The sequence below is a fragment of the Salmo salar genome, chromosome ssa28, assembly GCF_905237065.1.
Source record: "Salmo salar chromosome ssa28, Ssal_v3.1, whole genome shotgun sequence".
Classification (NCBI taxonomy): Eukaryota; Metazoa; Chordata; class Actinopteri; order Salmoniformes; family Salmonidae; genus Salmo; species Salmo salar.
The window spans coordinates 26,557,622-26,584,310 of record NC_059469.1 but is presented as its reverse complement, the minus strand read 5'-3'; the positions used below and the strand labels follow the sequence as shown (position 1 = coordinate 26,584,310).

Here is a 26,689-nt window from a genome sequence, read left to right as displayed (position 1 = left end):
TCTGCCTGTTTCTTACTCATTCTAGGATGTGTTATACCAGGAGAGATATATGTTAAGGTGTTCTGCCTGTTTCTTACTCATTCTAGGATGTGTTATAACAGGAGAGATATATGTTAAGGTGTTCTGCCTGTTTCTTACTCATTCTAGGATGTGTTATAACAGGAGAGATATATGTTAAGGTGTTCTGCCTGTTTCTTACTCATTCTAGGATGTGTTATAACAGGAGAGATATATGTTAAGGTGTTCTGCCTGTTTATTACTCATTCTAGGATGTGTTATACCAGGAGAGATATATGTTAAGGTGTTCTGCCTGTTTCTTACTCATTCTAGGATGTGTTATAACAGGAGAGATATATGTTAAGGTGTTCTGCCTGTTTCTTACTCATTCTAGGATGTGTTATAACAGGAGAGATATATGTTAAGGTGTTCTGCCTGTTTATTACTCATTCTAGGATGTGTTATAACAGGAGAGATATATGTTAAGGTGTTCTGCCTGTTTCTTACTCATTCTAGGATGTGTTATAACAGGAGAGATATATGTTAAGGTGTTCTGCCTGTTTCTTACTCATTCTAGGATGTGTTATACCAGGAGAGATATATGTTAAGGTGTTCTGCCTGTTTCTTACTCATTCTAGGATGTGTTATAACAGGAGAGATATATGTTAAGGTGTTCTGCCTGTTTCTTACTCATTCTAGGATGTGTTATACCAGGAGAGATATATGTTAAGGTGTTCTGCCTGTTTCTTACTCATTCTAGGATGTGTTATAACAGGAGAGATATATGTTAAGGTGTTCTGCCTGTTTCTTACTCATTCTAGGATGTGTTATAACAGGAGAGATATATGTTAAGGTGTTCTGCCTGTTTCTTACTCATTCTAGGATGTGTTATAACAGGAGAGATATATGTTAAGGTGTTCTGCCTGTTTCTTACTCATTCTAGGATGTGTTATAACAGGAGAGATATATGTTAAGGTGTTCTGCCTGTTTCTTACTCATTCTAGGATGTGTTATAACAGGAGAGATATATGTTAAGGTGTTCTGCCTGTTTATTACTCATTCTAGGATGTGTTATACCAGGAGAGATATATGTTAAGGTGTTCTGCCTGTTTCTTACTCATTCTAGGATGTGTTATACCAGGAGAGATATATGTTAAGGTGTTCTGCCTGTTTCTTACTCATTCTAGGATGTGTTATACCAGGAGAGATATATGTTAAGGTGTTCTGCCTGTTTATTACTCATTCTAGGATGTGTTATAACAGGAGAGATATATGTTAAGGTGTTCTGCCTGTTTATTACTCATTCTAGGATGTGTTATAACAGGAGAGATATATGTTAAGGTGTTCTGCCTGTTTCTTACTCATTCTAGGATGTGTTATAACAGGAGAGATATATGTTAAGGTGTTCTGCCTGTTTCTTACTCATTCTAGGATGTGTTATAACAGGAGAGATATATGTTAAGGTGTTCTGCCTGTTTCTTACTCATTCTAGGATGTGTTATAACAGGAGAGATATATGTTAAGGTGTTCTGCCTGTTTCTTACTCATTCTAGGATGTGTTATAACAGGAGAGATATATGTTAAGGTGTTCTGCCTGTTTCTTACTCATTCTAGGATGTGTTATAACAGGAGAGATATATGTTAAGGTGTTCTGCCTGTTTATTACTCATTCTAGGATGTGTTATAACAGGAGAGATATATGTTAAGGTGTTCTGCCTGTTTCTTACTCATTCTAGGATGTGTTATAACAGGAGAGATATATGTTAAGGTGTTCTGCCTGTTTCTTACTCATTCTAGGATGTGTTATAACAGGAGAGATATATGTCAAGGTGTTCTGCCTGTTTCTTACTCATTCTAGGATGTGTTATACCAGGAGAGATATATGTTAAGGTGTTCTGCCTGTTTATTACTCATTCTAGGATGTGTTATACCAGGAGAGATATATGTTAAGGTGTTCTGCCTGTTTCTTACTCATTCTAGGATGTGTTATAACAGGAGAGATATATGTTAAGGTGTTCTGCCTGTTTCTTACTCATTCTAGGATGTGTTATAACAGGAGAGATATATGTTAAGGTGTTCTGCCTGTTTATTACTCATTCTAGGATGTGTTATAACAGGAGAGATATATGTTAAGGTGTTCTGCCTGTTTCTTACTCATTCTAGGATGTGTTATAACAGGAGAGATATATGTTAAGGTGTTCTGCCTGTTTCTTACTCATTCTAGGATGTGTTATAACAGGAGAGATATATGTTAAGGTGTTCTGCCTGTTTCTTACTCATTCTAGGATGTGTTATAACAGGAGAGATATATGTTAAGGTGTACTGCCTGTTTCTTACTCATTCTAGGATGTGTTATAACAGGAGAGATATATGTTAAGGTGTTCTGCCTGTTTATTACTCATTCTAGGATGTGTTATACCAGGAGAGATATATGTTAAGGTGTTCTGCCTGTTTCTTACTCATTCTAGGATGTGTTATAACAGGAGAGATATATGTTAAGGTGTTCTGCCTGTTTCTTACTCATTCTAGGATGTGTTATAACAGGAGAGATATATGTTAAGGTGTTCTGCCTGTTTATTACTCATTCTAGGATGTGTTATACCAGGAGAGATATATGTTAAGGTGTTCAGCCTGTTTCTTACTCATTCTAGGATGTGTTATACCAGGAGAGATATATGTTAAGGTGTTCTGCCTGTTTCTTACTCATTCTAGGATGTGTTATAACAGGAGAGATATATGTCAAGGTGTTCTGCCTGTTTCTTACTCATTCTAGGATGTGTTATACCAGGAGAGATATATGTTAAGGTGTTCTGCCTGTTTCTTACTCATTCTAGGATGTGTTATAACAGGAGAGATATATGTTAAGGTGTACTGCCTGTTTCTTACTCATTCTAGGATGTGTTATAACAGGAGAGATATATGTTAAGGTGTACTGCCTGTTTATTACTCATTCTAGGATGTGTTATACCAGGAGAGATATATGTTAAGGTGTACTGCCTGTTTATTACTCATTCTAGGATGTGTTATACCAGGAGAGATATATGTTAAGGTGTTCTGCCTGTTTCTTACTCATTCTAGGATGTGTTATACCAGGAGAGATATATGTTAAGGTGTTCTGCCTGTTTCTTACTCATTCTAGGATGTGTTATACCAGGAGAGATATATGTTAAGGTGTTCTGCCTGTTTATTACTCATTCTAGGATGTGTTATAACAGGAGAGATATATGTTAAGGTGTTCTGCCTGTTTCTTACTCATTCTAGGATGTGTTATACCAGGAGAGATATATGTTAAGGTGTTCTGCCTGTTTATTACTCATTCTAGGATGTGTTATAACAGGAGAGATATATGTTAAGGTGTTCTGCCTGTTTCTTACTCATTCTAGGATGTGTTATAACAGGAGAGATATATGTTAAGGTGTTCTGCCTGTTTCTTACTCATTCTAGGATGTGTTATACCAGGAGAGATATATGTTAAGGTGTTCTGCCTGTTTCTTACTCATTCTAGGATGTGTTATAACAGGAGAGATATATGTTAAGGTGTTCTGCCTGTTTATTACTCATTCCAGGATCCTGAGTTATAACTCTCTGCGCTGCATCCCCAGTCTGGCCTTTGGTGGACTGCGCTCCCTTCGACTACTGTGAGCACATTCTCCTGTCTGTCTGTCTGTCTGTCTGTCTGTCTGTCTGTCTGTCTGTCTGTCTGTGTGTGTGTGTGTGTGTGTGTGTGTGTGTGTGTGTGTGTGTCTGTTGGAGTAGAGAGAAGATGTTGATAATCATATAAGGACTCCAGAGAAGCTGATCTGGACTCAGTAAACAGCTTTCTTTGACTCCCTGTCTCCTCCCCTCTTCTAGCTCTCTCTCTGAGACATTGCTACTGGCCAACTGCCCACTGTAAAATCTTCTCCTGCCTATACCCTTAGCCCTAACCCCCTGCCTTGGTAAGGGGTGTCCAATTAGTATGGGCTGTAACGTATGAAGGTTAGAATGGATGCATTAAGGGGTGTCCAGTCAGTAGGGGCTGTAACGTATGAAGGTTAGAATGGATGCATTAAGGGGTGTCCAGTCAGTAGGGGCTGTAACGTATGAAGGTTAGAATGGATGCATTAAAGGGTGTTCAGTTAGTATGGGCTGTAACATATGAAGGTTAGAATGGATACATTATAGGGTTGTAGGATACAGAGAAAGCCAGGGGTTAGTAGTGAACAGGAAGGCATAGTATTAGTTTGGCCGGTAGCCAAGCAGGGCCAGGGGTCCAATGGGTTTAGAAGTAAGTATCTGGTGTTCAGCCAAAGACACAGAGACTGTTGGTAATGGCCTGACAGATTAGGACTGCCATATTATTTTACTGCCATTAAATCCCTGTGTGTGTGTGTGTGTGTGTGTGTGTGTGTGTGTGTGTGTGTGTGTGTGTGTGTGTGTGTGTGTGTGTGTGTGTGTGTGTGTGTGTGTGTGTGTGTGTGTGTGTGTGTGTGCCAGCGTGTATGTATCGGTAAGCCCAGTGGCTCATCATCCAATCACCTCGATGAAAGACGAGGAAGGAAGCAGCTCTGCTCTCTGACAGACCCCCCCCCTCACACCCTCACAACAGACAGTAGAGCTCAAGCTCCCCCTTCACATACTCAAAGACCCCCTTCCTCACACCCCCACAACAAACAGTAGAGCTCAAACTCCCCCTTCACATACTCAAAGACCCCCTTCCTCACATCCCCACAACAAACAGTAGAGCTCAAACTCCCCCTTCACATACTCAAAGACCCCCTTCCTCACACCCCCACAACAAACAGTAGAGCTCAAACTCCCCCTTCACATAGTCAAAGACCCCCTTCCTCACACCCCCACAACAAACAGTAGAGCTCAAACTCCCCCTTCCCACACTCAAAGACCCCCCTCCTCTATACTCACCGTCTCCTTTAGCTCACAGAGCCCTATCACCCTGTCTGGGAATCACAGCCTAGGTAGTCTGCTCAGTGCTCAGTTCAGTAACTTAACACTAGCCACTCTGGATTCCACTGCAGCCCTGTGTTTGTCTCTTCCAGCCAGCCCTGAGCCCCAGATAACAGACATAGAGCCAACCTTTCCCCTGCCCAGACCTGCTGCAGAGAGACAGACAGACATTTAACAGACAGACAGTAAAACTGCAGCAGTCACTATAGAGACAACAATAGCAAGCTGATTCAGAGGGGAGCTCTCTCCATGCCCTCCTCTTCCCCTGTAGACCTCAGGGCCACTGCAACTAAGTGCAACATAAGGACCCGGCATTGTCTGACTACAGAAACATATGAACAGATCTAGTGGATATGCTTCAGTGAGATCAAAACGATCGACTTTATAAAACATTTTATCCAACATTTAGGACATTGGAACAGAACGGTGGGAGCCGATCTAGTTGAGGTGTTTCTGTGTTCACCTCCCACTCTGTCTGTCATCTCTAAGGTCTCTCCATGGCAACGATATCTCCGAGCTTCCTGACGGCATCTTCAGTGATGTGGCCTCTCTGTCTCACCTGTGAGTACACACACGCACACTCGCACGCACGCACGGACACACACAAACACACACACAGGAGCTTGCTCAATAAACACAAACAGACACACCTGGGTACCAGTAATACCAATCCACACATGAATACACTTTTCACACACGCAAAGAAGTAAACACAAGAAACTATTCCTCACATAAACATCTTGTCTGTTGTCCTTCCTTTACTGTACCACCCACTTTCTGAAGTCTAGCCACTCACACAGAGGTGGTCTGGTCTGCTAGTGTGTGTGCCAGGGGGATGGTGGCTAACACTAGCCCCATCTGTACAGCTGTTTGGTGGGCTTCACAGCCACCGAACTCCCCTAGTCAGTCACAGAGCTGTGGTTAATGTTACACACAGACCCCTCCACTGTCTCATCTCCATGTGACATCTCCAAAACACACACCATGTAGCTTTACTAACATTCCTTGCGGTCTGTGGGCTGTGAAGGGAGTGTTTGTGTGTGTGTGTGTGTGTGTGTGTGTGTGTGTGTGTGTGTGTGTGTGTGTGTGTGTGTGTGTGTGTGTGTGTGTGTGTGTGTGTGTGTGTGTGTGTGTGTGTGTGTGTGTGTGTGTGTGTGTGTGTGTGTGTGTGTGTGTGTGTGTGTGTACGTGACTTTGGGAGGTTGAAGTAGGGCTTTACTCACAGTGGGGTCCAGGTTGTCTGTCATGTCAAAGCCATCGTCTGTAAATCAATAGGCCTATCCATCTCAGGAGAACAGAGGGCAAGGGAGGGAGAGAGAGGGGGAGGAGAGACGGATGGAGAATGAGAGAGAGTTGTGAGAGAAAAGGAAATGGGAGAAGAGAGTGCAGTGAAGAGAAGGAGAGAGCAATGTAAGGGGTATATAAGGGAGGATGAGAAGAAGAAAGGGGGAATACAGAGGAAGGAGGAGAGAGGTCTAGAGGTGTGTCTTAAGAAGAGAGGAGAGATATTACAGGGAGGTAAAGAACATGAATATAAAAGACGGTACTGGGGGATGAGGTAGAGAGTAAAATATGTTAGTGGGGGATGAGGTACAGAGAAAGATCTAGAGAAGTTAGTGGGGGATGAGATAAAGAGTAAGAGAAGGTACTGAGGGATGAGGTAAAGAGAAAGATCTAGAGAAGTTAGTGGGGGATGAGATAAAGAGAAAGAGAAGTTAGTGGGGGATGAGATAAAGAGAAAGAGAAGTTAGTAGGGGATGAGATAAAGAGAAAGAGAAGTTAGTGGGGATGAGAGAAAGAGAAAGAGAAGTTAGTGGGGGATGAGAGAAAGAGAAAGAGAAGTTAGTAGGGGATGAGAGAAAGAGAAAGAGAAGTTAGTAGGGGATGAGAGAAAGAGAAAGAGAAGTTAGTGGGGGATGAGAGAAAGAGAAAGAGAAGTTAGTGGGGGATGAGAGAAAGATCTAGAGAAGTTAGTGGGGGATGAGAGAAAGATCTAGAGAAGTTAGTGGGGGATGAGAGAAAGAGAAAGAGAAGTTAGTGGGGGATGAGAGAAAGAGAAAGAGAAGTTAGTGGGGGATGAGATCTAGAGAAGTTAGTGGGCGATGAGAGAAAGAGAAAGAGAAGTTTGTGGGGGATGAGAGAAAGAGAAAGATAAGTTAGTGGGGGATGAGAGAAAGAGAAAGAGAAGTTAGTAGGGGATGAGTTCTAGAGAAGTTGGGGGGGTTGCTTCTCTTTGGAAATCATTGATCCACAGTCAAGTGGCTTTCATGTTAGCAGATGACAGCTATTGGACTGACCTGAAACATGAGCCTGTTAATCTGAGTAATGGAACAGTTTGTGTGTGTGTGCGTGTGACTGTTTGATTGTGCATAACTGTGCCTACATCGATTCATGCAGGAACAATGAACAATTCTGATTGAGGGCAGCGTTTTTAAACCCCCAGTTGGTCAAATAAGTTATCCAACAGTCATTTTATTAGAGATATTTTTCATCAAATTAACTTTTCAAGGAGGTAAAGCTTGCTGGTCCTTTTTTAGAAAGGGAATTCTAGGGGAAATGTTCTGTCCAGCATCCCATTGACAGCATGAATAGCCAAAATATGTAACTGACCCATCCTTAACACTAACCTTAACCAAACCCCTAACCTTAACAATAACCCTTCCCTTAACCTAATTTTAAATATTAGTCCCCTTTCTGGAAGTATTGTACTGTAACAGTTGAGTGAAGCTCTGTGTTATCTGAAGGACGGGAGAGACACCTGCTGGTCAAATAGAGAAGTGCATCTAGTGAACGTCAGCCATCATGCATCTCTGAAAATGCATCCTTCTTTCTGCCATGATTAATTGATTGATGGATTGATTCCTCAAGGTGATTGGTGCCAATCCTCTGACTGACCTTAACCTGTCCCCCAGTGGTGTAAAGCACTTAAGTAAAAATACTTTAAAGTACTACTTAAATAGTTTTGGGGGGGTATCTGTACTTTAAAATTCACTTTTACTTTTACTCCACTACATTCCTTATCAAGAGAACATCCCTGGTAATCCCCTACTGCCTCTGATCTGGCGGACTCACTAAACACACATTTCATTTGTAAATTATGTCTGAGTGTTGGAGTGTGCCCCTGGCTATCCGTAAAAAAATGAAAAACTATTTTAAATTATTTATACTTTAACTTTAACTTGTTTCATGAGCTGAAATAAAAGATCCCAGAAATATTCCATATGCACAAAAAGCTTATTTCTCTGTAATTTTGTGCACAAATTTGTTTACATCCCTGTTAGTGAGCATTTTATCCTTTGTCAAGATAATCCATCCACCTGACAGGTGTGGCATATCAAGAAGCTGATTAAACAGCATGATCATTACACAGGTGCACCTTGTGCTGGGGACAATTAAAGGCCACTCTAAAATGTGCAGTTTTGTCACACAACACAATACTACAGATGTTTCAAGCATTGAGGGAGTGTGCAATTGGCATGCTGACTGCAGGAATGTCGACCAGAGCTGTTGCCAGATAATTTAATGTCGGAGGAGCATTTATTTCTGTAATAAAGCCCTTTTGTGGGGAAAAACTAATTCTGATTATCTGGGCCTGGTTCTATAGTGCAAAATCTTAGAAATTGCTGCATGTTGCGTTTATATTTTTGTTCAGTAAAAAAACAAATACTTTTGTACTTTATTCAAGTAGTATGTTACCCGGGCGACTTTCACTTTTACTTGATTAATTTTCTTTTAAGGTATCTTTACTTTTACTCATGTATGACAAAATATATATATTTTTATAACAAACGACAGTTTTCCACAACTGCCTGTCCCTGACCCTTAACCTCTGACCCTTCCCCTCAGAGCTATTGGTGCCAACCCCCTGTACTGTGACTGCCGTCTGCTCTGGCTGTCTGACTGGGTGAAGACGGGCTACAAGGAGCCAGGCATCGCCCGATGTGCCGGACCTACGGGCATGGAGGGCAAGCTGCTGCTCACCACCCCTGCCAAGAAGTTTGAGTGCCACGGTGGGTTAATTCATTTAGTTTAATCCACACCCCTGAGTCAATACTTTAATTACAGCTTTGAGTCAACTTGGGTATGTCTGTATCAGCTTTGCGCATCTGGTTTTGGGGACTTTGTCCCATTCTTCCTTGCAGATTTTCTCAAGCTCTGTTAAGTTAGATGGGGACCTTGGGTGAACAGCAATCTTTCCACAGATTTTCAATGGGATTCAAGTCTGGGCCACTCAAAGACTTTCACATTCTTGTTCTGAAGCCCTACCAGCGTTGCTTTGGTTGTATACTGGGGAGTCATTGTCCTGTTAGAGCGCAAATCTTCACCCCAATCTACGATAGTTTGCACTCTGAAGCAGGATCTCATCAAGGATGTGCCTGTATTTGGCTCCATTCATTGTTCCCTCTATCCTTACCAGTCTCCCAGTCCTTGCCGCTGAAAAGCATCCACATAGCATGATGCTGCCACCATCATGCTTCACGATAGGGATGGTGTTAGATGGGTGTTGAACTGTGCCTGTTTTTTCAATTTCCCAATGATGGAGACCACTGTGCTCTTGGAAACTTTCAACACTCTAGAGCATGTTTTATACCCTTCCCCAGATATATGCCTCATCACAATTCTACATTTGCACAAATTTCTAAAAACATGTTTTCACTTTGTCATTATGTGGTATTGTGTGTAGATGTGTGAGAATTTTAAAAATGCAATCCATGTTGAATTCATGCTGTATATGTGGAATAAGTCAAGGGGTATGAATACTTTCTGGAGGCACTGTATATGTAAAGTGTGGTGTACTGCAGGGCAGCTCTCTTGGCCCTCTACTCTTTTCTATTTTTACCAATGACCTGCCACTGGTATTAAACAAAGCCTGTGTGTATATGTATGCTGATGATTCAAACCTATACGTGTCAGCAACCACAGCTAGTAAAAATCACTGCAACCCTAAACAGAGTTGCAGTCAGTTTTAGAATGGGTGGCTAGTAATAAAACGAACATAGCCCTGAACATCTCAGAAACTAAGAATTGTATTTAGTAAAAATCATTCCCTAAATTCTAGACTTCAGCTTAATCTGATAATGAATAATATGTCTGTTGAGCAAGTTGAGGAGACTAAATTACTTGGTGTTACCTTGGATTGTAAACTGTCATGGTCAAAACATATTTATTCAATGGCTGTGAAGATGGGGAGAGATCTGGCCGTGATACAGAGATGGTCTGTTTTTATGACACCACACTCTACAAATCAAGTCGTGCAGGCTGTAGTTTTATCTTATCTTGATTGTTGCCCAGTCAGATAGTCAGGTGCTGCTAGGAAGGACATAGAAGAACTTCAGCTGGCCCAGAACAGAGCCCCACGTCTTGCTCTTCACTGTAATCAGAGGACTAACATCAATACTATGCAGGCCAGTCTCTCTTGGCTAAAAGTAAAATCCCCAAATCCAGAACAAATTCAAGAAAGCATACAGTATTATATAGAGCCATGATTGCATGGAACTCCGTTCCATCTCATATTGCTCAAGTGAACAGCAAACCTGGTTTAAAAAAACAGATAAATCAACACCTCTCCCCTATTTGACCTAGATATTGTTTGTATGTACTGATATGTAGGATATGTGTGCCATTTTACATTGATGTAGTTCTGTCCTTGAGCTGTTCTTGTCTATTAACGTTCTGTATTAAGTCATGTTTCATGTTTTGTGTGGACCCCAGGAAGAGTAACTGCTGCTATCGCAACAGCTGATTGGGATCCTAATAAAATACCAATAGTTAAAAACCAAATGAACAAGAAAGATAGGCGTCATCTAAAATGATCAAATGTGTGTTAGGTGAGGTGGACAGCATCGTCCTGGCCAAGTGTAACCCGTGCCTGTCCAGTCCGTGTGTCAACCAAGGGATCTGTCACAGTGATCTGGTAGAGATCTACAGGTGTAGCTGTCCTCCTGAATTCAAGGTGAGATCTCACATTAACCATTTACCTGCAGTGTTCTTCTTGCCATGTCGTGCATGCTTTTGGTCCAGTCCAGCTCTAACACATACTTAGGCTAAAATTAGGTTTTGATTCAATCCGTATTGGTGAAGTGATCGAAATTTAAAGGCAATGTTCCCGCGTTCGCGGGGAGACTGCATTCACGGTAAACGCTGCATATGTCGGCTCAATCGTAAATTGCCTTTAAATGTCAAGTGCACTATAGCTCTGAACTTCGGCGATATAGATTGAATCGAGTCCTTACTAGTCTTTGTGGCTGTTGAGTTTGTGACAAGACCTCTCCACTTCTGACATTATAAAGCCTGTTGTTCAGCTTGTGCAGGCTTTTCTTCCAGCCCACCTTTAGCTCACCTGATTCCATTAATGAAAATGCATTCATTTGAAATTCAGTCATGAGTTAATGAGTGTAATCAATTTGTTCACAGACACTGTAGCTCTCCAGGAACAGGGTCGACTGGTGACCACTGAACTTTTCTTTGTGTCTGCAGGGTAGAAACTGTGAGACGTCTCTGAACGCGTGTGTCAGTAACCCCTGTGTCAACGGGGGCACCTGCCAACTCGATGAGGAGGAGGAGGCAGCATACAGCTGTGCCTGTCCCCTTGGCTTTGACGGTCCTACCTGCCTGACCAACATAGATGACTGTGAAGATAATGACTGTGGAAACGGAGCTGCCTGTATAGATGGAATCAACCACTATACCTGCCTCTGTCCACTGTACTACACAGGTAACACACATTACATTATAGACTAGCCTTCTCTCTATCGCTGTTGAGTTGACCTATTCGGATTCAATTTTTCATCCATCAATGTAATCTCTCCCTCTCTCCCTCCCTCTCCAGGGGAGGTGTGTGAGGAGATGGAGGATGTGTGTGCTCCAGGTGTCAGTCCTTGTCAACACCAGTCTACCTGTCTCATCACCTCTACTGGGCCCCAGTGAGTACACCATATCAACCTGTGGGGGACTTAAAGACTTGCCTTGTCACCCATACCTAATGCCCTGGCTCAAGCTCACACACGTTTGTGTGTGTTGCAGGTGTGTGTGTTCTCCGGGCTACGTCGGTGATGACTGCAGTGTGGACTACGATGACTGTGAGGAGAATCGCTGTCAGAACAGAGCTCAGTGTGTCGACCAACTCAACGGATACTCCTGCTCCTGCCTCGACGGATACAGGTGAGGCACACGCACACACACCTTACAACACACACACAAACCTTACAACTCACACACAAACCTTACAACACACACACAAACCTTACAACACACACACAAACCTTACAACTCACACACAAACCTTACAACACACACACAAACCTTACAACTCACACACAAACCTTACAACACACACACAAACCTTACAACACACACACAAACCTTACAACTCACACACAAACCTTACAACACACACACAAACCTTACAACTCACACACAAACCTTACAACACACACACAAACCTTACAACACACACACAAACCTTAGAACTCACACAGAAACCTTACAACTCGCACACAAACCTTACAACTCGCACACAAACCTTACAACTCGCACACAAACCTTACAACTCACACACAAACCTTACAACTCACACACAAACCTTACAACTCGCACACAAACCTTACAACACACACACAAACCTTACAACTCACACACAAACCTTACAACTCACACACAAACCTTAGAACTCACACACAAACCTTAGAACACACACACAAACCTTAGAACACACACACAAACCTTAGAACTCACACACACACACCTTAGAACTCACACACAAACCTTAGAACTCACACACAAACCTTAGAACACACACACAAACCATAGAACTCACACACAAACCATAGAACTCACACACAAACCATAGAACTCACACACAAACCATATAACTCACACACAACTTAGAACAATATCAAGCCATCTGTGCTACTTCTTCTTCTTCAGCAGTGAAGATTCTAAAGTCTCTGAATCTATCATTTTGACTTACTCACCCTTATCGCTCTCTCTCTCTCTGTCTGTCTCTCCTCTGTCTCTCTCTCTCTCTCTCTCTGTCTCTCCTCTGTCTCGCTCTCTCTCTCTCTCTCTCTCTCTGTCTCTCCTCTGTCTCGCTCTCTCTCTCTGTCTCTCTCTGTCTCTCAACCTCCCCTCCCTCATCCTCCCGTAGTGGTCAGTTGTGTGAGGAGCCCCCCTCCCCGCGTTCTCTGTGTGACCTGGCAGACTGCCAGAACGGTGCCCCGTGTGTGGAGCGGGCAGGCCGGGCACTGTGCCAGTGTCTCCCTGGGTTCGGAGGGCCTCGTTGTGAGAAGCTGGTCAGCGTTAACTTTGTAGACAGAGACTCCTACCTGCTGCTCTCTGACCTCAAGAACTGGCCCCAGGCTAACATCACACTGCAGGTATCTAACATCTCACTACAGGTACTGTAACACACACACACACAGCTTATACACTGCAGGTACTGAATGAACAATTCAACAGGCATGTGCTTGAGATCATGCATGTACAGTAACTTGGATTTTTGTATTGTGACAGTGATGTCAAAGGGAAATGTGCATACCTTTCATTCTATTGTGATATGTCCCCCCAGGTGTCGACAGCGGAGGAGAACGGTATCCTGCTGTATAATGGAGACAATGATCACATCGCTGTAGAGATGTATCAAGGTCACGTTAAGGTCAGCTACGACCCTGGTAGCCAGCCTGGACATGCTATCTACAGGTAAACACACACATGTGCAAACACACACACACACACACACACACACACACACACACACACGTAATCACACAGACTACACACACACACACATACACAGACAAACAAACAAACACATAAGCACAACAGCAACATTGTCTGTCTCTTTCTTACACTCTCTCCTGGTTATTTCTCCCTCCCTCCCTCTCTGTCTGCAGTACTGAGACAATCAACGACGGTCAGTTCCACACGGTGGAGCTGGTGACCTTTGACCAGATGGTGAACCTGTCCATCGACGGGGGTCTCCCCACCACCATGGATAGCCTGAGGGGGGTCCGGCCCCTCAATGGGGAGGCTCCGCTATACGTGGGGGGTAGGGGCCCTCTCCAGAACACACCCACTTCCTCCTCCTCTGCTGCAGGCACTACAACTACTACACTACTGTCAATGTCACCCCCCACTGCAACCCAACCCCACCCCCACCCCAACCCCCATCCCAAAACCCCAACTACCGCAAGCGAGCCCACCCTGACCCAATCCTGCAACCTACCCAACTCCAAACCTCAATTCACCCAGTCCATCCCCCATAACCACTGTGTTTGTTAGAGCACGTCCAGCATACAAACACACACACATTTAAAAGAAAACACACTGATAAAGCTACATACTCCTGCCTACAATATAAACCCCATACACACATATACAAACACTCAGCAACACTGCAAAACTGGTGTCTAATATAGAGCACATCATTACACCCTTGGCCCTATGAGCGTCACCTCTCAAAGCCCAGTGTTCAGAATACATACAGTATTCCTACCATATAATACATACTGTATAGTCTTCTATTTCTGTGATTCCTACTATTTCCAGTTTTCATTCATCCTTATTAAACACATTGCTATAGATCTCTATCTCTGTCCTACCAGACACAGTCTTCACTCTGGATATGTGAGGTGGTATATTGGCATGGCTTATGATTTCCTTATTTATTTTTTAAACTTTTTAAAATATATATATTTTATTTAACTAGGCAAGTCAGATAAGAAACACATTCTTAATTACAATAACGGCCTAGGAACAGTGGGCAGAAATACAGATTTTTACCTTGCCAGCTCAGGTATTCGATCTAGCAACCTTTCGGTTACTGGCCCAATGCTCTAAACACTAGGCTACCTGCCGCCCCGAACTTGTGAGTAATGCTCTGTAACCCAACAAGCCATTCTTGATATTAAAGCGTTGAGTGTTGAAATAGAACTGATCTGATATCAGACATGGCTGTGTGTCCAGAGTTTGTGATATTATGTTTTGGTGCTGCGATGTACTGTACTGTGGTGTATTGTACTGTACTGTGGTGTATTGTACTCTACTGTGGTGTACTGCACTGTTACGTATATTTGTGACTGTTGGACACTGTATGAAAGAGTATGCTACACATCACCCAATACCCCTTCTCCTTTTCACTGTCCTGTTTCAAAGATGCTGTTTCGGAATTAAATTAGTGTCAAATCACTGTATTATATCAGAGAGACTGTTGAATAAAAAAAAGTCAAATGTTAATTATTTTATTGAATTCTTTGATCAAATTTTCATTAAAAAGATTGGACCCGGCTCCATACTTTCCCTCCCTACTGGCTCAGTAGCATATTTATTCATTCTGCACCAACATGTCCTATAAATCAGATGTTGACGTTAGTGAAAGTGTTGGAAGATTCGGCCCTTAGTTCTCCTAACTTGTCACACTTCTATCAGATGGCTGCAGTATATTCACTTGCACATGGCTCTTCCTTCATTACCTCCATATCAGTTCTGTGTTAGCTGTTTCTCTGCTTCCCCTGCTCACCACTCCCATACAACTCTAACCAACATATCCCTTCTTCCTCCTCTATCTCCATCCCCTCTGTCTCTCAGGTATGCCTGTGGACGTCCACTCCGCAGCCTTCCGTCTGTGGCAGATCCAGAATGGCTCCAGTTTCCACGGCTGCATCCAGAACCTGTATATCAACAACGAGCTGCAGGACTTCACTAAGACCCAGATGAAGCCGGGCGTGGTGCCAGGCTGTGAGCCCTGTAGGAAGATCTACTGCCTGCATGGTATCTGCCAGCCAGACGGGGCACAGGGACCAGTCTGCCACTGCCAGCCAGGCTGGAGCGGACCACACTGTGACCAGCCTGCCGCCAACCCATGCCAGGGCAGCAAGTAGGAACAGACCACTGGGGTTATGATGATAATGCACTACATTTCACTTGGTTTTCACCAAGTCTCAAACAGCAATTCATATGAACAGTTTGAGACAAATCATTACATGCAGTACCACTCAAAAGGTTGGACACATTACATTTACATTTTAGTCATTTAGCAGACACTCTTATCCAGAGCGACTTACAGTAGTGAGTGCATACATTTCATACATTTTTTGATTTTTTTGTACTGGACCCCCGTGGGAATCGAACCCACAACCCCGGCGTTGCACACACCATGCTGGCGTTGCAAACACCACGCTCTACCAACTGAGCCACATCTACACATTCAAGGATTTTTCTTTATTTTCACTATTTTATACATTGTAGAATAATAGTGAAGACATCAAAACTATGAAATAACACATATGGAATTATGTAGTAACCAAAAAAAGAGTTAAACAAATCAAAATATATTTTGGTAGCCATCCTTTGCCTTGATGACAGCTTGCACACTCTTGGCATTCTCTCAACCAGCTGCAAGCCAGGCCTAATCGCCCAGCATCAGTGCCTGAACTCACTAATGCTCTGAATGGAAGCAAGTCCCCTCAGCAATGTTACAACATCTAGTGGAAAACCTTCCCAGAAGAGTGGAGGCTGTTATAGCTGCAAAGGGGGACCAACTCAATATTGACACCCATGATTTTGTTCGACCAGCAGGTGTCCACATAATTTTGGTCATGTAGTGAATATTGATTGATTAATTTATATTCCCTCTTCCTAGGTGTGTGCATGGGAAGTGTATTCCCCTTGACCTGCAGTCGTACCGCTGTGAGTGTGTGGAGGGTTACCGTGGTGCCCTGTGTAACCAGCAGGGGGAGCTGCTTAACCCCTGCCGCAGCCACAACTGTAAACATGGACGCTGCCAGATGTCTGATTCAAGAGACGCCTACTGTCACTGTGAGGCCGGATACAGCGGAGAGCTGTGTGACGCAGGTAGGAGATACACACACTTATTACTACTGTGGATACAGCGGAGAGCTGTGTGACGCAGGTAGGAGATACACACACTTATTACTACTGTGGATACAGCGGAGAGCTGTGTGACGCAGGTAGGAGATACACACACTTATTACTACTGTGGATACAGCGGAGAGCTGTGTGACGCAGGTAGGAGGACACACACATACACACTTATTACTACTGTGGAAACACAGAGAACTCTGTGATGCAGATGGGAGAGAGAGTGAGCTTATCTTTCTCGTTGTGGACTGTCTGTCATCCTAGTTTACTCATCTTGTCTCTGTTGTCGCTTGTCTTTGATACAAACAGACCAAGAGCTAATCCAGCCCAAACCAACTAAAAGTTCCCAAGAAGGCTGAGTGATTTTGTGTCAGAAACATTTAAAATGTTGTGCTAATTAAACTTTCTTGAAATGTATCTTAATGTGGGCTCCTCCCCTACAGAGTCAGTGTCTCTATCTTTCCTCCCCTACAGAGTCATTGTCTCTGTCTTTCCTCCCCTACCGAGTCAGTGTCTCTATCTTTCCTCCCCTACAGAGTCAGAGTCTCTATCTTTCCTCCCCTACAGAGTCAGTGTCTCCATCTTTCCTCCCCTACCGAGTCAGTGTCTCTATCTTCCCTCCCCTACAGAGTCAGAGTCTCTATCTTTCCTCCCCTACAGAGTCAGTGTCTCTATCTTTCCTCCCCTAACGAGTCAGTGTCTCTATCTTTCCTCCCCTACAGAGTCAGTGTCTCCATCTTTCCTCCCCTACAGAGTCAGTGTCTCTATCTTTCCTCCCCTACCGAGTCAGAGTCTCTATCTTTCCTCCCCTACAGAGTCAGTGTCTCTATCTTTCCTCCCCTACCGAGTCAGAGTCTCCATCTTTCCTCCCCTACCGAGTCAGAGTGTCTCTATCTTTCCTCCCCTACCGAGTCAGAGTCTCTATCTTTCCTCCCCTACCGAGTCAGAGTCTCTATCTTTCCTCCCCTACCGAGTCAGTGTCTCTATCTTTCCTCCCCTACAGAGTCAGTGTCTCTATCTTTCCTCCCCTACAGAGTCAGTGTCTCTATCTTTCCTCCCCTACAGAGTCAGTGTCTCTATCTTTCCTCCCCTACAGAGTCAGAGTGTCTCTATCTTTCCTCCCCTATAGAGTCAGTGTCTCTATCTTTCCTCCCCTACAGAGTCAGAGTGTCTCTATCTTTCCTCCCCTACCGAGTCAGTGTCTCTATCTTTCCTCCCCTACAGAGTCAGTGTCTCTATCTTTCCTCCCCTACCGAGTCAGAGTCTCTATCTTTCCTCCCCTACAGAGTCAGTGTCTCTATCTTTCCTCCCCTACAGAGTCAGTGTCTCTATCTTTCCTCCCCTACAGAGTCAGTGTCTCTATCTTTCCTCCCCTACCGAGTCAGTGTCTCTATCTTTCCTCCCCTACAGAGTCAGAGTCTCTATCTTTCCTCCCCTACAGAGTCAGTGTCTCCATCTTTCCTCCCCTACCGAGTCAGTGTCTCTATCTTTCCTCCCCTACAGAGTCAGAGTCTCTATCTTTCCTCCCCTACAGAGTCAGTGTCTCTATCTTTCCTCCCCTACCGAGTCAGAGTCTCCATCTTTCCTCCCCTACCGAGTCAGAGTGTCTCTATCTTTCCTCCCCTACCGAGTCAGAGTCTCTATCTTTCCTCCCCTACCGAGTCAGTGTCTCTATCTTTCCTCCCCTACAGAGTCAGTGTCTCTATCTTTCCTCCCCTACAGAGTCAGTGTCTCTATCTTTCCTCCCCTACAGAGTCAGTATCTCTATCTTTCCTCCCCTACAGAGTCAGTGTCTCTATCTTTCCTCCCCTATAGAGTCAGTGTCTCTATCTTTCCTCCCCTACCGAGTCAGAGTGTCTCTATCTTTCCTCCCCTACCGAGTCAGTGTCTCTATCTTTCCTCCCCTACAGAGTCAGAGTGTCTCTATCTTTCCTCCCCTACCAAGTCAGAGTCTCTATCTTTCCTCCCCTACAGAGTCAGTGTCTCTATCTTTCCTCCCCTACAGAGTCAGTGTCTCTATCTTTCCTCCCCTACAGAGTCAGTGTCTCTATCTTTCCTCCCCTACAGAGTCAGTGTCTCTATCTTTCCTCCCCTACAGAGTCAGTGTCTCTATCTTTCCTCCCCTACAGAGTCAGTGTCTCTATCTTTCCTCCCCTATAGAGTCAGTGTCTCTATCTTTCCTCCCCTACCGAGTCAGAGTGTCTCTATCTTTCCTCCCCTACCGAGTCAGTGTCTCTATCTTTCCTCCCCTACAGAGTCAGAGTGTCTCTATCTTTCCTCCCCTACCGAGTCAGTGTCTCTATCTTTCCTCCCCTACAGAGTCAGAGTGTCTCTATCTTTCCTCCCCTACCGAGTCAGTGTCTCTATCTTTCCTCCCCTACAGAGTTAGTGTCTCTATCTTTCCTCCCCTACAGAGTCAGAGTCTCCATCTTTCCTCCCCTACAGAGTCAGAATGTCTCCCTTTCCTCCCCTACAGAGTCAGTGTGTCGAGGGGAGCCTGTGAGGGACTTCTACCAGGTGCAGCGTGGATACACCATCTGCCAGACCACACGCATGGTCTCCTGGGTAGAGTGCTCCGGTGCCTGCGACACGGGTGCCTGCTGCGCCAGCCAGCGAATGAAACGTCGGAAATACACCTTTGAGTGCAGTGATGGAAGATCATTCAGCGAGGAAGTGGAGAAGACCATCAAGTGTGGCTGCGTGGGCTGTATGTAGCACGCTTCACACAAACCTGCTATCGTCGCCGCCGCCGAATGCACCACAGAGAGAGAGAACCGGAGAGGAAGAAGAAATAAGAGAAATAGTATAAAGAAATATATATAAAAACCTCTATGTATTATGGACAACAATCTTTATAAAATAGGACATTACCTCCTCTTTCTTTGGGTGTGTGACGTACAGAAACACAGAGGAAACACAACAACAACCAAACCATTGTATCTGCAACATTGTTTCGAAGGGTTCTAAAGATGTCAAAGGAGTTGCATTCAGAGCAAGGACTCAACCAACCCCTCATACACACATGGTCTAAACCTTCAGCCTCTTGGCCATCCATCCATTAGGTTCCAGATAGCCTAAGCACCATCTCTCATCTTTTCTTCTTGATGGCAGTGTGTGTAATGTAGCGTCTGGCCTGGTCAGGGTGGCAGGAGGGAAGAGGTACAGAGATATTGAAAGAGAGGGAGGAGACTGTGGTTGGGCTGTAGTTGAGTTTGGTTAGGCAAGGGCTGGAGCTGGGCTGGAGCTGCGCTGGAGCTGAGCAGAAGCTGGGCAGGGCTGGTATAAGCTTGCCTGGGCTGAGTTGAGCCAAATAAGGTCAGGCTTAGCTGGGCTGGGCTGGGCTGGGCCGGATTGCAGTTGAGCTGTGCTGGGCTGAGCAGAGCTAGGGCGGGCTATAGCTGGTCTAGTCCAAAGTTTATTAGACTCCTGGAGTCTTTAGAACAAGATATGTCCATTATTTTCCTTATTTATAACACTACTGTACTGAATACCAGCACGGAGAATCAGTGCCCTTCACAGTGCACACACATACATGCACCCACACAGTAGAGAATGGCCTTGTCTGAGCAGAAGGAAACACACACACACAAACACACATTTTCTGTCTGAGCAGAAAGGTCATTTCATTAGAATCAATACACATTGTGATGCAGGTAGACTCTCCAATTCCCTACTGTAGGCTATAAGTTATAACCCCATCTGGAGCAGGCAGTGCCTGTTGGAGACCCATATCCCAACATGCATTGCCTCAGGATGATTTGCATAAGCCCTCCCTCCTTTGAGCAGGATGATGATTTGCATAAGCCCTCCCCCCTTTGAGCAGGAGGATGATTAGGCCCCTCAATGCCTTCAGTATTAAACGTGTGCAAACTGTTGCATGTGAGGAGAAGTTTGCAAATGGATATGTAGAGCTTTTTATTATCATGATGTATATTATTACAGAACAAAGGTGCAGAATATAATTTTTTGTTTGTTTTGTTATGTCTAATTTCAATGATTTGTTTTGCATTATATTTTGTTTTCTGATGTAACCTAACTCCTTTAGCCCTCTCTTTATACAGTAATGCCGAACAGATTCTAATATATATATATATTTGTATTTCATTTTGGTATAGTATTTTTATATGTTAAATAGTAAATCTGTGTTTTCTGGAAGCTTCCAGTGGAACAGGCAGGATGGCATTTGATTGGTTCCATAGCTGTTTTCATTTGTTTATTTCACGTGCTCAAACAAGCTAGTTTGTAATTGTCCAAAACAAGGTAGCGAATGGTTGGCCTTGTTCTATAGGAGGCAGTATTTATGTAAAAACACGTTTAATATTGTATATGTTGTCTTCCATGTGAATATGACATCTAATTCATTTAAAAGTCTGTCTGCTGTTTTGTTTTATTTATTTTATCTTAAGACTTTTTCCTGTAGAGTATAAAAGGCATAATAATTGTTGCAGATTTTCAAAAATTATTGGGAAAAAAACAATTCAAAGTTACAATAAAAACTAGTGTAACAAAAAAGAAAAGCTGTAAGGTATTTGTGACATCAGCCATTTAAGACAGTGTTTGTACCCTCTGGCTCAGACACATTCCTCATTGTCTATTGGGCCCGAGTGGGTGGAGTTAAAATACAAATGAGAGAGATGCCCCTCCTGCTCTGAAATAGATTTCTCCTGTATTTACCATACTCTGAAATATAGTGAAAGGGTTTTGATCGTCGTGTTGATTTTGTTGAAGGGTTCGGTTGAATTTCTGTCATTTTAAATTGGGGACATTTTCTGTCGTAGATAGAAGTAATTATAAGATTCAAGTGAAACAGTCACAGTTGACAAACTTATCTGCTGTAGGAAGCTTACTTATCGTGGATGTGCACGAAGACGGCGACCTACAGTACTGTGGAGCAGGATGGAGACCTACAGGACTGTGGAGCAGGATGGAGACCTACAGGACTGTGGAGCAGGATGGCGACCTACAGGACTGTGGAGCAGGATGGAGACCTACAGTACTGTGGAGCAGGATGAGGACCTACAGGACTGTGGAGCAGGATGGAGACCTACAGGACTGTGGAGCAGGATGGAGACCTACAGGACTGTGGAGCAGGATGGAGACCTACAGTACTGTGGCGTAGGATGGCGACCTACAGTATTGTGGAGCAGGATGGAGACCTACAGTACTGTGGCGTAGGATGGCGACCTACAGTACTGTGGAGCAGGATGGAGACCTACAGTACTGTGGCGTAGGATGGCGACCTACAGTACTGTGGAGCAGGATGGAGACCTACAGTACTGTGGAGCAGGATGAAGACCTACAGGACTGTGGAGCAGGATGGAGACCTACAGTACTGTGGAGCAGGATGGAGACCTACAGGACTGTGGAGCAGGATGGCGACCTACAGGACTGTGGAGCAGGATGGAGACCTACAGGACTGTGGAGCAGGATGGAGACCTACAGTACTGTGGAGCAGGATGAGGACCTACAGGACTGTGGAGCAGGATAGAGACCTACAGGACTGTGGAGCAGGATGGAGACCTACAGTACTGTGGAGCAGGATGGAGACCTACAGGACTGTGGAGCAGGATGAAGACCTACAGGACTGTGGAGCAGGATGGAGACCTACAGGACTGTGGAGCAGGATGGAGACCTACAGGACTGTGGAGCAGGATGGAGACCTACAGGGCGGTGAAGCAGGATAGAGACTTACAGGACTGTGGAGCAGGATGGAGACCGACAGTACTGTGGAGCAGGATAGAGACTTACAGGACTGTGGAGCAGGATGGAGACCTACAGGACTGTGGAGCAGGATGGAGACCTACAGTACTGTGGAGTAGGATGAAGTTGAACCTATACACTGACTGAGATTTGGGGGGGATTACGGTCAAACTTTGGGATTGGAAGGCTGATCCTAGATCTGCTTAAGAGCAACTTCTACCCAGAGCATCCTGTTACAGTGGACTCCATGTTTGCCACCATGTTAACCTTGGTCTAGATTCAATCAGATCAAGTGCTCACCGGCGATAGCCGAAACCGGCATAGCTGATGGTGTCGGAGGTGTAACTGGGTTGGAGCATTGTCATGAAGCCACACCCGTCCCACTCATGTTAGAAGTTCAGAACGAGAAAGTGTAGGCTTTATAGAAATAATTGAAAATCATTCAACTAAATTAGAATTTCTCTCAGCCTAATTGAGGTGTAGATTACATATCACATTCCAATGTTCAAACTTGTAAACAAGGCTGCATGGGATTTCTCTTAATGCGACTCCGTGCAGCCAATAGAGCCCTACAGTGGAGGTGTCATAATACCCATAAAACCTAGTGGTCAAACAGGGAAATGGTTCCAATCGTTTTTCGCATAGGGAATTTTCAAAGCACTTAAAATAAGGGCTGTGTTTGGTGTAGGCATACAGTACCATGGCGGGACATTTTGATAACCATGTTCATCTCTCTAGGACAAGGTGACTTTTATCAATATATTAGTCTATTTACTCTCAAGATCAAAATGCAAATTAGCATCAAAGTAGACATCATGCAAGACTACGAATCCCTGCAAGCTCCTGCACGTAATCTCTGGCTGACACCTTTACTAACAGGCATTGTGTCAATTTAAAACTTGCACAAGACAGTTCACAGAATTCTAATTTTAAAGAAATGTAGCCCATTCATTAATTACTAAATTTAGCTAACATTAGACAGTAAATCCAGAGATCCTTACCTTTGCCTCGACTTGGCAGTCTCATCCAGATCATGGCATTTGTAGTTCCTTATGATAGCCACATTAGCAGCTAATTAGTGGTTCATTTTTTTTGGGGGGGGGGGGTAAATACAGCTGAATATATTGATAAAAGTCACCATGTCCTACAGAGATGTTCAGGGAAAGTTTACACAAAACACAGCCCTTATTTGAAGTGTTTCTAAACTCCCCTATGGGAAAAATGAATGGTGGGAAAATGATTGGAACCACTTCCTTGTTTGACCGCTAGGTTTTATGGGTATTAAGACTCATACTGTGGTACTCTATGACAATGTCCACTTTAGGTATAACGCCAGGAGCTGCTTGTGGATTTGACAGCTCTAACGCAATTCCACCTCCGACACCACCAAAACAACCGTTCTTCGGATGTCAGCTAAAGCAGATCTGATTGAATAGAGCCCTTAGTCTTGTATACCCCTGAGGTTTTCCTAAGGTGTCCACATTGTATGATATTGATGAAGTGTCATCTCATCCTTTAGCTCTATCCCTCCTAAGGTTTCAACATCAGTTCATCACAGTTCTCAGAAAAAGGACTTTCACAAATATGGATACGGATCGTTGCAATTCAGCCCGATCCTTTTGGTCTAGTGTGAAACCCTTAAATACATGGACAGAGAACTGTACTCAGTATCATTTCACTGTGAAAGACAGTCTCTGTTGTATTGAACTTGTGCAACAACAACAAAAATAATCACAAAAACGATTTCCTATAGATGTGGTACTTCGGTTGCTTTAGTTATGTTCCATCGCAGGTGTGATGGTGGGATTTAACTGGAAGTCCCAGTGATGCTGAATGTATGTAGTGTCTATCGTATCTATTGCCACTGACAAAATGTTTACTCCTCCACTTTTCATTCATTAAACTTTAATGTGTGTACTTTTAACATGGACTCTAACGTGTCCCTTCATTGGTTTGAATGGAGCTCATGTGTGTGATAAGGTTGAGGGGGAGGTCGACAGAGTTCAAAATCAGTTTGAGTGACCTGAGCTGGAATATGTTTAAATGTTTTTATTTTAAAGCATGTACAGTGCCTTTCGGGAAGTATTCAGATCCCTTGACATCAACATGATTTGAGTCCTCCTGGTAAGTTTAATTGATTGGATATGATTTGGAAAGGCACACACCTGTCTATATAAAGGTCCCTCAGTTGGCAGAGAAAAAAATCAAGGCATGAGGTCGAAAGAATTGTCCATAGAGCTTAGAGACAGGACTGTTTCGAAGCACAAATCTAGGGAAGGGTACAAAACATTTTCTGCAGCACCGAAGGTCCCCAAGAACACAGTGGCCTCTATCATTCTTAAATGGAAGAAGTTTGGAACCACCAAGACTCTTCCTAGAGCTGGCCTCCCGGCCAAACTGAGTAATTGGGGAAGAAAGGCCTTAGTCAGGGAGGTGATCAAGAACCTGATGGTCACTCTGACAGAGCTCTAGAGTTCCTCTGTAGAGATGGGAGAACCTTCCAGAAGGACAAACACTTCACCAATCAGGCCTTTATGGTAGAGTGGCCAGACAGAAACTACACCTCTGCAAAAGGCACATGACAGCCCGCTTGGAGTTTGCCAAAAGGCACCTGACCTGATGAAACCAAGATTTAACTCCTTGGCCTGAATGCCAAGCGTCTTCTGGGCCTGAGTAGCAGGCAGTTTACTTTGGGTACGCTTTTCATCCAAAATTCCGAATGCTGCCACCTATCCTAAAAAATTTAAAATAGCTGCGCATAGCTCTGCAGCTGTGCAACTGCAGAGAAGAATGGGAAAACTCCCCAAATAAGTCAGGTGTGCCAAGCTTGTAACGTCATAATCAAAAAGACTCGAGACTGTAATTGCTGCCAAAGGTGCTTCAACAAAGTACTAAGTAAAGGGTCTGAATACTTAAGTAAATATGATATTTCACCCTAAAAATGTTTATAAATTAGCAAAATGTTCTAAAAGACCTGTTTTTGCTTTGTCATTATGGGGTATTGTGTGTAGATTGAGGAGGTATCCAGTTTCAATTCAGGCTGTAACAAAATGTTGAAAAAGTCAAGGGGTCTGAATAGTTTCTGAATGTTTTTAGAAACTTTTGCAAATTTACAGTATCTCATTTACATACATATTCACACCCGAGTCAATACATGTTAGAATCACCTTTGGCAGCGATTACAGCTGAGAGTCTTTCTAGGTAAGTCTAAGAGCTTTGCAAAGCTGGATTGTACAATATTTGCACATAATTATTTAAATTCTTCAAGCTCTGTGAAGTTGGTTGTTGATCATTGCTAGACAGCCATTTTCAAGTAGAGTTTTAACACAAAGCTGTTAACTAGGCCATTTAGGAAGATTAAATGTCGTCTTGGTAATCAACCCATGTAGATTGGCCATGCGTTTTAGGTTATTGTCCTGCTGAACGGTGAATGTCTCCCAGTGTCTGTTGGAAATCAGACAACCAGCTTCTCCTCCAGGATTTTGCTTATCTCTATTCTGTTTATTTTTATACTAAAAGAAACTCCCTAGTCCTTGCCGATGACAAGCATACTCATAACATGATGAAGCCACCACCATGCTTGAAAATATGAAGAGTGGTACTCAGTGATGTGGACATGAAGTTAATTTCTCTACCACATGTTGCAGTTTTACTTTAGTGTCTTATTGCAATCAGGATGCATGATTCTGAATATTGTTATTCTGTACAGGCTTCCTTTTCACTCTATCATTTAGGTTGGTATTGTGGAGTAATTGCAATATTGTTGATCCATCCTCTCCGGCAACTGAGTTAGGAAGGACGCCTGTAACTTTGTAGTGGGTGGGTGTAGTAATACACCGTCCAAAGTGTAATTGATAATTCACCATCAAAGGGATATTCAACATCTGCATTAAAAAAATACCCATCTACCAATAGGTGCCCTTAGCGAGGCATTGGAAAACCTCCCCGGTCTTTGTGGTTGAAATTCAGTGCTTGACTGAGGAACCTACCAGATAATTAATTGTATGTGTGGGGTACAGAGATAAGGCAGTCAGGTTGAACACTATTGAGGGACCTAACAGATAATTCATTGTATGTGTGGGGTACAGAGATAACATACTCAGGTTGAACACTATTGCACACAGTTTTGTACTCCTGAACTTATTTAGGCCATAACAAAGGGGTTGAATAC

At 43.6% G+C, this 26,689-nt stretch overlaps 1 protein-coding gene across 4 annotated transcripts in view; it reads left to right on the top strand.

Annotated features, from left to right (window-relative positions):
* Positions 1-21,335, top strand: part of LOC106589770 (slit homolog 1 protein) — a 230,758-nt gene extending 209,423 nt beyond the window's left edge. For 2 of the 4 annotated variants that reach the window (XM_045710028.1, XM_045710026.1), the window contains 13 exons: positions 3,564-3,635; positions 5,431-5,502; positions 8,788-8,951; positions 10,770-10,894; positions 11,419-11,656; positions 11,771-11,864; positions 11,965-12,102; positions 13,088-13,337; positions 13,508-13,638; positions 13,833-13,987; positions 15,526-15,814; positions 16,580-16,791; positions 19,295-21,335. In XM_045710028.1, coding sequence (XP_045565984.1) covers positions 3,564-3,635; positions 5,431-5,502; positions 8,788-8,951; positions 10,770-10,894; positions 11,419-11,656; positions 11,771-11,864; positions 11,965-12,102; positions 13,088-13,337; positions 13,508-13,638; positions 13,833-13,987; positions 15,526-15,814; positions 16,580-16,791; positions 19,295-19,533 — 2,179 coding nt within the window. In that variant the 3' untranslated portion in view covers positions 19,534-21,335. The remainder of the gene's footprint in view (positions 1-3,563; positions 3,636-5,430; positions 5,503-8,787; positions 8,952-10,769; positions 10,895-11,418; positions 11,657-11,770; positions 11,865-11,964; positions 12,103-13,087; positions 13,338-13,507; positions 13,639-13,832; positions 13,988-15,525; positions 15,815-16,579; positions 16,792-19,294) is intronic. The other 2 variants (XM_045710029.1, XM_045710027.1) reach the window with 1 other exon arrangement.
* The last annotated feature ends 5,354 nt before the right edge of the window (positions 21,336-26,689 follow it).